General features: G+C 40.3%; 1 protein-coding gene across 1 annotated transcript in view; it reads left to right on the plus strand.

Annotated features, from left to right (window-relative positions):
• The window catches only part of LOC121370690 (acetyl-CoA carboxylase-like), a 106,439-nt gene that overhangs the window by 11,921 nt on the left and 79,124 nt on the right, over window positions 1–15,394 (plus strand). Inside the window, exon 2 of the mRNA XM_041496096.1 lies at window positions 3,366–3,743. Within this exon, the coding sequence (XP_041352030.1) occupies window positions 3,418–3,743 (326 nt within the window). The 5' untranslated portion in view covers window positions 3,366–3,417. The remainder of the gene's footprint in view (window positions 1–3,365; window positions 3,744–15,394) is intronic.

Raw genomic sequence — 15,394 nt, forward strand, 5'->3', positions numbered from 1 at the left:
TACAGCGGTGATCTTCTACACAGGTGTGTAAGAATACCCTGTATTTGAAGTATAAATTATTGCTTTGGTTAAAAGTTGAATGTAAGCTATGTCTATACTGCTTAGTCTTCCAGGTGGCCGTTTTCATGGTCATCTTGAAGTTAAATGATGCTGCAATCACTCGGCAAGATGTTGTTATAATAAATCTAGTGATTTCCCTAGAAATTTGACAAGGCATGATAGACCAAACACTTTGGGTCATTTTCACCATTTTCGGGGCACTTATTTTTCATAAAAAATACACAAACAAAAATGAAATAAACATTAATGTAATTTATGTGCTTGCTTTAATAAATGAATGGCAAAATATATAAAAGGCATATTTTATTAATTAATAATACCTTTTTGGGTGTTTTATAAAGGCAATTTTAGAATTAATTGGTGGAAAAGGCTTGTTTAATCTCAGGGCAGCATGGTGCTGATTAAGGCAAGATGGTGCTAGACTATTGAGGCATGGCACTGCACCATGCTAAAACAAGCTAGGGAAAAACTAAAATCAATTCTCTAACATTCAGTTCCTAGTATCAGAATATTTTCCCAGTGGATGTAAAATGTGATAATTGCAATTTCTTATTCTGGATGATATGGTAGTGGTCATCTTGGATTTAATTGCGTAGTTCATACTGAATTTCTGGACCCCTAAAACACCATATTAGACGTCAACTGTTTTGTCATAGTTGATGAAATATTTGAGATATTGCCAGTTGTGTATTTAGGCAGCCATCTTGAATATTTCAAAATGCTCAAAGGTGTTAAGTTTGCACACCCTGGATCCTTCATCAGTACCTTCCAAAGATGTTAAAACCACAAAGAATGAATCCTCTACTTAATGGTCTCTCTCTCTCTCTCTCTCTCTCTCTCTCTCTCTCTCTCTCTCTCTCTCTCTCTCTCTCTCTCTCTCTCTCTCTCCCCCTCTCCTCCCCCTCTCCCTCTCCCTCTCCCACTACCTCTCCCTCTCCCCCTCCCTCTCCCTCCAGTATACACTTATATATTGGGATTCTTATGCTTCCATCCCAAAAACTTACAGAAAATAAGATACTATGTATACTATTTATCCACTACAAGTTTCTACAATGACAGAAAAACATTTCGTTTATTTATACTAATTTTCGTTCTTGTATCCAATTAAGGTTCAAGCATGCTGTCCTGGGCTCATACTTCAGCTGTCTGGGCTTTCTGTCCAGGACAGTGGGTTAGTGGTTAGTGAGAGGGAAGTCTGTGTAGTTGCCTTAATCCTACCCATTGAGTCATTAAACTTGCTCGGGGTGCGAACCCAATACCTACCAGCCTTACTTCTAATGGCTTAACCACTACACCACTGAGGCCAGTATGAGGGCAAAACAGATAATATATTGTTTATCTATTTACATACCTAGTTATCTGTGCTATATTTGGTACAGTAATAAAGTACTACAGATTGTACTTTATCATTGAAATTGTTATCAGAGCATATTAATGTATTGATGACAAGGATATTATCGTTAAGTTGTTGGATAAAATGTTATTTTAGTTGAATAATTTGTGAATGAAACAGCTTTTACAGGGGTTCAAAAATTAAAAACAAATTACTTGCCATAGGGCAATTAAGTGCCAATCAGATATTCACTTCCCCATATATTTTTCCACTTGCCCATACTTCTTAGGGTAACCAATTGTGTTACTCCTATTTAATTTAATACAGTGCTTAATAATGTAATAATATTGAAAGTAATTTGTTTGATTGCACAAATAAAGAATTTTGCCAATAGGTTACAACACTTACTCAGGAAATACTAATTGTATGTCTGTCCAGTAGTATCCACTGTCTTCTCTATTTGTTGATTTAAACTTTATTTTTTAAATAGTGTCCATTTGTTGATTTAAAATTTGTTATTTGTTTGGTAGTGTCCACTTGTTCATCTCAATATAATTATTGTGTCGATGTATGTATTAGTGGCCATGGATGTGACGAGAAACCCTTCCCACTTGTGAGCCATTCTTTTATGGCTGGCATTGGTTGAAAAATGTTTATGGATTTTGGCTCATGTGTCATTATTGTGAGTATATTATTTAACATTCTCTGCCCCAAAACACTTCTCTGGGATGTTTTTACGATGTTCATAGCTGAGAAAAGTCTCTCACAAACAGCCGTGGCTGGGCTCAAAGTAAACATGAGCTCTGTTAATGTTTTTAAATAGTGCATGATTGGTAAACAACAGAAGGGGAGGGGTGTACATCGATTGCAGCCTTGTATTTTTAATTTGTTGAGCATAATTTATTTGATAAAAACTATTAATAAAGCAGAACAAATTAATATATTCATGTATGCTTAGAGGGCATCGCACCATCATGATTATGGCTTAGGGTTAATGAAATCTAACTTGTCACGTTCATTTTACACGGACGTAGATTTACATTTGCAAAGTACTGAAAAACATTAAGTATGTTCTGCTACAAGGTTTATGATATCTAAAATAAAATATCTTGCAACGTTTATACGGATACAGTTCATAATATGTATGCTTTTTTCAAGTGAACTTGGAAATTATAAAACGTGCTTTACGCCCCCGTTCATTTGCAAAGAGTAGATTCCAGAGTCCATCACGTTAACGTCTAATATAATTTGAATATGACAATTTTTGCAAGGATTAAACATTTTGATTGCATTCACAAGGCATGTATATTTTATTTTTATTTAAAATACACCTGTGAAGTCACGGTATTGTCTCAATGCTCTATTATGTTTTTTCAGTAATGGAGAGATGAAACCCTAATTAATTAACCCACCAAAATCATTGGTGTTAATTTCCATACTAACATTATTCACATAAAATTATTACTCAGTGGTGTATTTTAAGTTGAGGAATTTCCTCGTAACTCTCCATTCCTGTAAAATAATGGGACTCGTCTCCATTATTTTTCAGGAATGGAGAGTTATTCGGACATTCCTGTATACATAAGCTGTAAAGCGTATTGGACACTATTTCCAAGTTTGAAGATCATCGAACCGATTACTTGTACTAATTCAGTCAAACGTTCAGTGGCGGAAATTACCAATCTTAGTCGATTGGCAAGAGTTCCGATCGTTCCAACATTTAGGGTTAGCGTTAGTTCTCCTTAGAGCTATGTAAATGCTCGAATGATCGGAACTCTTTCCAAAGTTTTTACCGAGATTTGTAACAAAATTTAAAAATCAAAACAGTTTTAGTTGTTAATTAGTCACTTGTCATCGAGCATATGCAGTTAACATAATTATTTGCCCGGCATGGAAATTACACTTGGCACGGGCGTCGGGCGATGGAATTTTTGAACCCATGTTTTACATTTGAATTTTTATTGGTTTTCAGAACTGAACCATTCAAAATTGGTGGACTTTTTTCATTTCCACAACCTGACCTGATGGCGGACCGGCAATCAGTGAAGAATAAGGTAGCATTTCGGGTCGAGTCTAGTGAGGACCTGCCATCTAACAATGAAGACGAGAAGAAAAGTGAAAAATCTGTTACAGATTGTAGTACTGTTACCCAAACCCGTCGAAAACTGTATGTTGAGGCTTCACCTAACTGTCGGCGTAGTCGATCGCTGGAAGAATGCGGTCGCAGGCGGGGTTACTCTGAAGGGGATAGTGGGTTCGCGGCTACTCCTACTGAATCCAGCTCAGACTGTTCCTCATTTTTTCCAAGTCCAGAAGTACACAGCACACCACAACAGAAGCCACAGATAAGGTGAGTTGACAGTGATTCCTTCATTCTCCTAACATTCGTTAATTTTAATTATTATTATTATTTTTTAATAGCAATGACTGCATTTTACTTCTTTCTTTTTTTTGCTTTGCATAGAATTGCATAATTTGAGGCTATACATGTGCAATTGTATTACACACTGTCAGGATTTCTGCATCTGCTTACATACTCCCATTTTAAAATATATTTCTTGCATTTTAAAAAGGCCATTACAGGATTTATGTGGGTCAGGGAGTTTTCAAATGTCTTTTTTCATGCTTGGAATTTTGAACTAACATGACTGTATATCATGAAAACGTTTTTGAAGTATTAATTATTAGATCGTGTTGATGCAGGGCTATCTCTGGCACTCGCCAAATTCACCAATTGTGAATTTTGAAAGCAGCTGGTGAATTTGATTTTAATTTAGCGAAATAATTTCAAGTAATAATTGAATTTGTTTTGCAAATAACTGTTGATTTCTACAATTTTTGAAGTTTAATAGACAATTTGGCAAAATTTTGCTCACACAGAGCTAACCCTGTGATTGTCACAGAAAAGTCTTTGAAATTCCTTAAAAAAGTCGTGGATAATGTCTTTAAAAAGTCAAATTTAAAGTCATGGGATTTTTAAAAACAAATTGTATTAGATTTCGTCTCATGTTGATTATCTGCAGTTCATAATCGCCAGCTTCAATCTTTCAAAGTAGATTGATATGACTATTAGATGAGCTTGTGTGCTTTGGAAAAATGTGTCAAACAAATGTTACTTGCATTATATAATTATTTAAAAGTTAGTTCCTTTTGTCCATATTATTCAGTTCAAAGACAGAATGCTTTGCATGGTGTGCCATAGTGTTGAAGCATACCTACATGTACACGGTGGTTAGAGGTTTTAAATCTTTTGAAATTTAACACTACATTTTATGTACTTGGACAAATTTGTAACAGCAGTTTACTTAGTATAGCTTTCTAAAAATTATAAATATCTAACCATTAATTTCAAGATTTTAAGGTACGTAATTTTACTCTTCATACCATATGGCAGAAATCCTGTCTCTGGTACTCTTGTTAATTATTTATACAGGTACATGTACGTACAGGTAGTTTTCAGGATACGTTTGTGTTATTGGTCTCAGATGAATCCTGTAATGGCCATGACTCTTACCTGCTTTCATGTTATGTTTATGCAAATGTACAAAACAACATAAGAATTGCAATACTGGTAGATTCATTTCATCAATGGCTCAGGGTGTGGCTAACACTTGAACTGTTCCCAGATTTACATGTAATGAAACTTAGTAATTATTGTTTTGTCCCACCCCCACCCTCTGTCAGTGACCAATAAAAATAAATTATAATATACTATTTAACACGTCTGGTTTTTCTATGTTCTGATCAAAGGCTCCCAATGGTAGTTGCTGTCCTGTCTGTGAAAGTGAATATAAGAGATCCATTCCCAATGGAAAAATGTAGTGGGTTTCTTCTAAAGACAACATGTCAGAATGATCAAATGTTAGACATCTAATAGTCAATGGTTAATTAATTAATGTGCTCCAGTGGATTAGTTGTACATTAAAACAAACTTGAACTTCTATGTTCTGGTGTGTGATGGATTATGGCTGCTTAATGCTAGCACTGGCATGTTGTCAGTCCATTTAAAAACATAACTATTCATTCCTTGCCCAAAGATATAATTCATAATTTTGGCATGGTTAATACATGCAAGTGATTTTTTTAAAATGCCACCATCAATGCACTTATTTGTACTATGCTTTTCAGCAAAGTAGAATCTGTGCATATGCTACTGTTGCAGGTAGTGAATGTTGGAGTTGGTTTTATTAGGATGCTGTCAGAATCGTGAACATGAATTGATTTAATCATTAAGATATTATGGGATTCTGAATTGATTTAATATTAAAGATGTTTTGAGATTCTGTCACATTATCTTTTGCATGAAAACAAAGAATCGTGCTAAATTCAAGTCTGGATTGACTAGTACCATTCTATCCTATATTATTTAATAAAGAACAGGTATCTGGCCAGTGTGTGTATCTAGTACGGTCGCTCATGCATTCTTATGTTGTTCAGTACATTTGAGAAATTGTATGAAATAAGCTTTTCCAATTTCAGATATCACTTTCCTGGGCGGCGGTAAGATTTGTAATGCTTGCATTTAGTTATTTGGAAATATATATAGTCTAAACCTTTAGTACTAACCTCTTTTTTGTGTATATTTATTAAAATTCATTTTACCAGACAACATGTAATCTCACGAAGTGTGTCATTTAATACCATTCTTGACTACATGTTAAGTACTGCATTTACAGGGTATGAATTCAGGGTGCTCACAATCATTGACTTCACTTGCTTAGTGAACAATGTCATATTAAAATGACACAATGCTTTGTTACGTACATGTGGCAGTTGGTAAGAAAAACTACATGTGATCAGGGTATGTTCAGTTTCCAAAATTTTCATTAGCAACAGTTGAAAATGGACCAGCAACTATTATTTAATAACATATTAGCAAATCGGGATCGCTACTAGACAAAATGTTTCCTGGTAAGCCTTTTTGAAGTTGTAAATCAGATGTTTATTACCCAGGGCTCGCCCATTGCCAAAGTGGCTACAACATTTTGTCTTTGGTTAATAACATTTTCCTTAAATTAACCATATTTTAATGATTTTCAATAAAATATTCCACATATCTGAAAATTGGCTTAACCAAAATTTGTTGCAGTTTGAGCCCTGATTACCTCCACGAATGTATAAATATTGTACATATGACAACTATACAATAAAGACAATTATAAATATTGTACATATGACAACTATAGAATAAAGACAATTATAAATATTGTACATATGACAACTATAGAATGAAGACAATTATAAATACTGTACATATGACAACTATAGAATGAAGACAAATATAAATAATGTGTATGTGACAACTATAGAATGAAGACAATTATAAACAATGCGTATGTGACAACTATAGAATGAAGACAATTATAAATATTGTGTATATATGACAACTATATAAAGAAGACAAATATAAATACTGTATGTGACAACTATAGAATGAAGACAATTATAAATACTGTGTACGTGACAACTATAGAATGAAGACAATTATAAATACTGTGTATGTGACAACTATAGAATGAAAACAAATATAAATACTGTGTATGTGACAACTATAGAATGAAGACAATTATAAATGTTGTGTATGTGACAACTATAGAATGAAGACAAATATAAATAATGTGTATGTGACAACTATAGAATGAAGACAATTATAAATAATGTGTATGTGACAACTATAGAATGAAGACAATTATTAATACCGTGTATATAACAACTATAGAATGAAGACAATTATAAATAATGTGTATGTGACAACTATAGAATGAAGACAATTATAAATACTGGTATATGACAACTATAGAATGAAGACAATTATAAATACTGTGTATGTGACAACTATAGAATGAAGCTAATTATTAATACTGTGTATATAACAACTATAGAATGAAGACAATTATAAATAATGTGTATGTGACAACTATAGAATGAAGACAATTATAAATACTGGTATATGACAACTATAGAATGAAGACAATTATAAATACTGGTATATGACAACTATAGAATGAAGACAATTATAAATACTGTGAGTGTAACAACTATAGAATGAAGACAAATATAAATAATGTGTATGTGACAACTATAGAATGAAGAAAATATTAGTCTTATTCAACTTACCGTACTAGCACAACAACAATGCTATACGACCCTGAGTTATAACCTCCACTGCAGAATTATCTCCCCTTGCCGGATGTATAACCTACACCCGCGCATGGGTAGACCGTATATCCTCGTTTTTGATTCTACAGTCCTCCATTGCAGTCGTGTTCGAGTTCTGTAGTAAAATTTTTGTCAAATTGTCAGATTGTTTATTAATTTGTAATTTTGTTTTACTCTGTCATACGAGGTCTTTTGGGTAATTTACACAGGGGGTTAATGTCTGACACGGCTTCCTCGGGCTCCAACCGGTTGGTTGTGTGTGCCGAGGGGGGTTGTCTTAAATGACTGCCCCAGTTTGATCAGCATTTGTTATGTCGGGCATGTCGTTCTTGTTGTTTTGAACGCCAGTGTCATATCTGTGTAAATTGGTCCCCCTCCACGTGGGGGAAGGCTAAGAAGCTGTCAAAAGACGCCAAGCGAAAGAGGATGATTAGACGTGAACGGGACGGGCGGAGCACAGTGGCAACCTCCAGGGTCGTGCTCCATACCGATTTGCCGGCGGTCGGCAAGTCGGTGTCCAGTTCAAAGAGCTTGAGGACAAGTGGTAGGCGCAAGGGTGCCTCCTCGTCTGTTCACCATCTTCATGGTGATACCAGTAAACCCGAAGCGCGGAGGGGGCGCTGTTGCTCCCTGTTTCGGCTGAAGCAGGGAAGGTTTCTTCCAAGTTGGGCTCCGTTCGACCTGGGGATTTGCTTTTGCCTCCGTCGGTGGAGGCGGCGCTGGTTACGGTTGTAACGGGGGCGTCAGTCGGAGGGAGTGCAGTCGTAGCAGGAACGACACTGTCTCTCAGTTCCGACTCCCATCTTGCTGATGGGGGCAGGGTTATCGGTCCTTCTGTGGAGGGGTCGATTAGCTCTAGAATGAAGTCCGCTTCGCAGCGCCATTTGGCTCACCAGATTTCTGGTGCAAGGTTGGTCGTGGCGTCCGAGGGCACTGTTTCGGCCAACGCGTCTTTCGGCGCTACTTCGGTGATCGAGCCACTTGGCGAAATCGCGAAGTCTTACAACGTTGTCTCGGTCATGGAGCCTGGTGGCATTGTTTCGGGTGCGACACCAGTAGGCATCCCTTCTGTTGTTGGGGTGCCTGTACAGCGTCATCAACTTTTAGATCGTTCGCATGTGGCTACGTCAACTGGGTTGGCTAATCCACACGTGGTACGTTGGGTTCAGAATTCGGAGCAGGATTCGTACATGTACGAAATTTCCTGACGGTCCGGTTCAACCGACACCACCAGTCCCGTTGTCTGCTTCGGCAGGGATCAGGGAAACTGCAGCCTTCTTGGGTACGCCTGTGTCTACACCGATGGTCAATCAGGACCTGTCAGATCGGGGTAGAGGTTCCAGGCATTATCCCTCGACTGCGTGGGCGGAACCTTTCGTTCAGGGTCCGATGGTTTCGGGTCGCCCTCAGGGGCGGACTCGGGGGGACTATGTTTCTCTTTTTGAGAATTTCATGGCCTGGCTAGGGGAATCGCCTCCAACAGTCCCTCCACCAGTCCCTCCACCGCCGGGGTTTCCAGCGAGACCGGGGTTGGACCAGTTTGCAGATTCGGCCGGTTCGCATCATCCTGCCCATGCAGTTTCGTTTCCGTTACGGTCAGCGCATGGCGCGTCGTTTGAAAAAATTTCTCCGAATCAGTGTGTGGTTCGAGGGAAGGGTCGGCACCAGGTTCGGTGCTTGACGAGATTCCCAATTTGGCCGATGGTACGCCAGACGGTGATTATGATTACCAGGCGGTTCTTGGTTTTGTACGGGAACAGGTCCGACTGGTGTGCGCGGATGCAATTCCGTAGGAGGAGGTTGTTCAGTCTTACAAGGGTGTTTCGTTTGGAAACTGGCCTTTAGCGACGGACGCTCCGCGGCAGGATTTCGGCTTGCCGTTAGCGCACGAGGCGCATGAATCTCTTGTGGAGATTGATGCTTTGATTGCGGGTAGCGATCATATTTTGGGGGCGGTGGTGGAAGAGTTTCCGGCAGCGTTAGCTACCGGGAAACTTGTCTGCGGCGAAGGTTTTGTCCACGTCTTCGTATAAGACATTGGGAGCTTCCTTCCTTTCACATCCAGCGGTCGTTTCTGCTAGGGTGAAGGCAGACTGCTACCCATCTCCTAATGTCAGTGTGCCACTCACGGATTTAGAGACTTTGGAGAGGTTATCTAAACTTCTTTTTCAAGTCAATAACCATTTAGGTACGTTCCTATTTGGGTTAGATAAAGCAGTCACGGGTCTTCCGCCGATGGCTAAGGGTTGTTTGTTGGCGGCTTCTAAAGCCTCTCATCACGTCGCTCAGCATGCTGGGCGTGTTTTTGCCAACAGTCTACTTCTGCGTCAGGATCACTACCTGGCGGGACTGAGAGCGACGGGTGTGGTTAAAACCTACTTTCGTAGTCGCTCAGTAAGGGAAACCTTACTTTTTGGGACCAATTGTAACTTGGTCATGGACCAAGAAGCGGCGAAACTCGTCCCTGCTGCTCTGTCCCGAACTGCTCGTAAGCGCCAGGTGGCGTCTACTTTTAAGCCTCCACCTGTTAAGAAATCAACTTTTCTTGACAGTTATCAGATCCCTGTGGTGTCTGATTCGGGCGTGCAGTCTGGTAATGCCCGTGGTTCATCGAAACAGGGATGTTTTCGGGGGAAGCCGGCACGTTTTTGTGGTTCCGCTCGGGGCAAGGCACCCAGGGGTGGGAAGCGGCCGGGATGAGGGTGCATGGACAATCGACATCTACTTACGGAGGTTCCGTTAGCAGATATTCCTGTGGGGGGCAGATTGCGCCATTTTGTTCAAAGTTGGTGCGAACTGCCAGATCTGGACCCATGGGTTTTGTCGGTTGTCCGCAACGGATACAGAATTCCGTTTTCTTCACCCCCTCCACTGACGTCCTCCCCCCGGTTACCTGCAGTACCGCCTGTCGACAAACGAGTACTGGTAGAGAAGATGGTTGTCGAGTTTCTCGACAAGAAAGCCATCCAGTAGGTGAATTTGGGCATTCCGGGATTTTATTCCCATCTGTTCTTCGCCCAGAAGAAGAATGGCGAGTGGCGACCAATTCTAAACCTGAAGCCGCTGAATTATTTCGTCGTTATTCCATCTATGAAGATGGAGACAGTTCAGTCTGTTCGCGCTTTGCTTCAGGTGGGGGAATGGGCGGCGTCCATCGATTTGAAGGACGCTTACCTGCATGTTCCAATCCATCGGGATTTTTGGAAGTACTTGCGGTTCCTCTATGACGGCAGAGCTTACGAGTTTCAAGTTCTGCCGTTCGGATTGGCCACAAGCCCTCACGTCTTTACTCGGGTAGTAAAGGCAGTGGTGGGGCGTGTACATCTGTTGGGTATACGGATGCACAATTACCTGGACGATTGGTTAATTCCGGCGGCGTCACAGACGGCATGTCTCGTAGGCGTGGAGTTCGTGATCGACATGATTCTCCGATTGGGGTTTATTCCCAATTGGGTCAAGTCGGAATTAGTGCCAACGCAGATTTTCACTTATCTCGGGGTGGTTTTCAACCTTGTGGAGGCATCCATTCTTCCGACGGATTCGCGACTTCACAATTTCAGGACGTTGGTGCAATGTCTTCTGGTGGAGCAAAGTGCGTCGGTGCGCACGCTCCATGTGTTGATAGGCCATCTTGAATCGCTGGCAGCGCTGAATGTGCGGTTCAGACGGTTCAAGAGACCGCTTCAATAGCATTTGTCCCGAGTGTGGGATGGTCTCAGCTGGAATTTGGTGATACCATTGGGGCCTTGGTTCATTCTTCCGATCCAAGAGTGTCTAGTGGACAAGTGTATGTCCCAGGCCGTTCCTTTACACCCACTTTCTCCAGAGTTGGTCCTGTTTACCGATGCTTCCCTCGAGGGGTTCGGTGCACACCTTTTGGATCAACATCTGTCAGGGGTGTGGACTCCTTCAGAGAGGAGTCGTCACATCAACCTGTTGGAGATGGAAGCAGTGCGTCGCGCTTGTCTCCATTTCAGGACTGTTATTCAACATCGTCGAATTTTGTTGAGGTCGGACAACACGTCGGTTGTTGCGTACCTCAATCGGTGGGGAGGCACCAAATCCCTGTCATTGAGTCTTGCGGCTTTGGAGATTCTGGAATGGTGCGACGATTGGGGAGTGGTGTTATCGGCCAAACACATTCCTTCGTCCGTGAACGTCTTGGCGGATGCTTCGAGTCGTCGTTCCCTGGTTCAGACGGAGTGGATGTTGCACCGGACGGTGGCTTATCGAGTTCTTCAGTTGTGGGGGAGTCCTCAACTCGATATGTTTGCCACTCGCCTGAACAGTCAGTTGCCAGTGTTTGTATCACCGGTACCAGACCCACTGGCACTGGAGTACGATGCATTGAGCATGGACTGGACGGGACTAGATTTTTACGCCTTTCCCCCTCCGGTTCTGCGTTGCAAGGTTCTGGCAAAGATCAGACAGCAACCTTGTCGTGTCACACTCGTAGTCCCGAGTTGGGCAGCTCAAGGCTGGTTTCTTCCGCTCCTGTCACTTTTAGTGCAGGAGCCGGTGCGGTTGCCATTGATACCCGATCTGCTCAGTCAGAGACTGCGTCGGACAGAGTGGCATCCGAAGCCGGAGGTTTTCCGACTTCACGCATGGCGGTTGTCGGGGTTTCCCTCCGAAACCAAGGCTTTTCTAAACGGGTTGCTGAGCTCGTCTCCTCGTCGAAGCGCCAGTCTACGGAGAGGGTCTACCAGTGTCACTGGCGCGCTTGGGTTCGTTGGGTGACTGAGAGGGACGTGGATCCCTTGTCGCCTACTGTTAATGATTTAGCTGACTACTTTCTGGCTCTTGTCCAAGAAAGACAGCTGAAGGTTCAAACAGTGAGAAGTCACCGGTCGTCCATTTTCACTACTCTGAGGCAGTGTGGACGTCAAGATTTCTCAACGACTCTCGTGTTGCATGACTTGCTTAAGTCGTTGCAAAACACGGTTGAGAAGCCTTCCATTTTGCCTAAATGGAATGTTTTTCTGGTTCTGCATGCACTCAAAGGCAAGCCCTACGAGCCTTTGAAATTCGCCAGTCTTCGTCATTTGATAGTGGAAAACTTTGTTTCTGGTCTCACTAGCGGCTTGCCGTCGTATTAGTGAGATCATGCTTTTTTGCATGATTTGGTGGATTACAATACGGACAGGTCAGTTACATTACGTACTGATCCTGTTTTCGTGGCTAAGAACCAGGTGCCAGGGGAAGAGTTTCCTCCGGCCATTATTCAGTGTTTATCTCGTACGCTTTCTGCGGTGCGGGCTTTGAAATTCTATTTGGAGCGTACTAGAAATCTCCGGCAAAACACTAAGAGACTGTTTATCTCTTTCACACGCCAACCAGGAGACATTACGAAGAATGCTTTGTCGAGATGGATTGCTGCAACCATCAAACTGGCATATGAGAAGGCGGGTGATCATGTTCTGCGGAATTTCTCCGTTCGACCTCATGAGATTCGGGCGATTTCTGCTTCCCTTAATTTCCATGATTCTTTGGACATTTTCAAGGTCATGAGTACCGGATTTTGGAAAGGTCGACACACGTTTGACCGGTTTTATTTCCGTGATATGGCTGTTGGTCCGAACGGAACTTGGCGGATTCAGTCAGTCATTGCAGGGCAGCAACTCATTTCGGTGCGCAGGGCCACGAGTAGGGGGCGACCCTTATTTCGTCCGGTCACTAGCGGCAGTCTTTCTGGGAGATAGTTCTCCACCTCCTGTTTGGAGAGTGGGGGGTGGATGGTTGACTATCTGGGGCAGTCGAGTGTCTTTTACCATTACTTGGTGTGCGGGTTTCCTCACCTTGTTAACTTGGTTTACTTTTAATTGAGGTTGTAGTTCTTCAATTTAAAAGTCACTTTGACATTTTATACCTCGTATGATGTGGGTTGCTTTTTCACTGTATCATTACTTGAGACGAACACTACTGGTTGAATGGGTAAGTCCTCCTTGTTTTCTTACCTCCTCCCTTTAATGTTAAATTCTCGTGCTTTAACAGTGTTGTATCACGTCTGTTGTAGCATTGTTGTTGTGCTAGTACGGTAGGTTGAATAAGACTATTAGAATTTTTTTTTCTAATTTTCATTATTATTCATACTTACCTAGTACTAGCACAACAACAACCGTTACCTCCCACCAGCTTCGAGAGAGGTCTTTTTTGATTCAGTCATTCCGGACTTTGAATCGATAACGAGGATATACGGTCTACCCATGCGCGGGTGTAGGTTATACATCCGGCAAGGGGAGATAATTCTGCAGTGGAGGTTATAACTCAGGGTCGTATAGCATTGTTGTTGTGCTAGTACTAGGTAAGTATGAATAATAATGAAAATTAGAAACACAATTTCTAAAAATACTGTGTATGTGACAACTATAGAATGTAAGTACTGTGCATGTGACAACTATAGAATGAAGACAAATATAAATACTGTGTATGTGACAACTATAGAATGAAGAGAAATATAAATATTGTGTATGTGACACCTATAGAATGAAGAGAAATATAAATATTGTGTATGTGACACCTATAGAATGAAGACAATTATAAATATTGTGTATGTGACACCTATAGAATGAAGACAATTATAAATATTGTGTATGTGACACCTATAGAATGAAGACAAATATAAATACTGTGTATGTGACAACTATATAATGAAGACAGTTATAAATACTGTGTGTGTAACAACTATAGAATGAAGACAAATATAAATATTGTGTATGTGACACCTATAGAATGAAGACAAATATAAATATTGTGTATGTGACACCTATAGAATGAAGACAATTATAAATACTGTGTGTGTAACAACTATAGAATGAAGACAAATATAAATATTGTGTATGTGACACCTATATGTGACACCTATAGAATGAAGACAATTATAAATACTGTGTATGTGACAACTATAGAATGAAGACAATTATAAATACTGTGTATGTGACACCTATAGAATGAAGACAATTATAAATACTGTGTATGTGACACCTATAGAATGAAGACAATTATAAATACTGTGTATGTGACACCTATAGAATGAAGACCATTATAAATACTGTGTATGTGACACCTATAGAATGAAGACAATTATAAATACTGTGTGTGTAACAGCTATAGAATAAAGACAAATACTGCTTTATTAGTGTTCGAGATTAAAAATTTGGGGCAGTATCCCAGTTGGATGCTAAAATTTCAAAATCTGGTATTCCACGTGAGAATTTAGTATCCCACTTAAATGAAATTCATAAATAACATCGTAACAAACTTGGAAGACACTGTTCTCGTTCCCAGTCTATTGCAACACCGCAATCACGGAATTCGTGAAATTTGCAATCAAACGGAATCTATTTTTGAATGATACTAACATAAATTAATATTTAGCAGTAATTTATAAGTGATTCTGACATTATTAATGATAAACCTACCTGTATCAATTTTCTGCAGATGTGCAATCAATATCTCAAATAAAATTTGAAAAACATCCAACAAAAACAATAGCATTTGCATTAGACTGGGTATGAGTTGGGGGAGATATTGTTATGGCATAGCATTAGACTGGGTACGAGCTCGAAAATATTGTTACTTAACTTCACCAGTAAATGACAACTTTCATTGTTTAGCGAAAAATAAAAATGCAGGATTAAAAAAAAAAAAACATCGTATGGTATCCCAGTGGGATACTAGGTTCTTGAAGTCTGGTATCCAAAATTAAATCCTGGTATCCCCGGGATATCGGGTTAGTGTTAATCTCGAACACTGTTTATAGATGGGGTAATTGGCATAAGAATTGAATGGTTCTGTATACGTACAAAATATATAATAAACTCCTGTATCACAGCAGACAAG

Source organism: Gigantopelta aegis, chromosome 4, assembly GCF_016097555.1.
Source record: "Gigantopelta aegis isolate Gae_Host chromosome 4, Gae_host_genome, whole genome shotgun sequence".
Taxonomy (NCBI): Eukaryota; Metazoa; Mollusca; class Gastropoda; order Neomphalida; family Peltospiridae; genus Gigantopelta; species Gigantopelta aegis.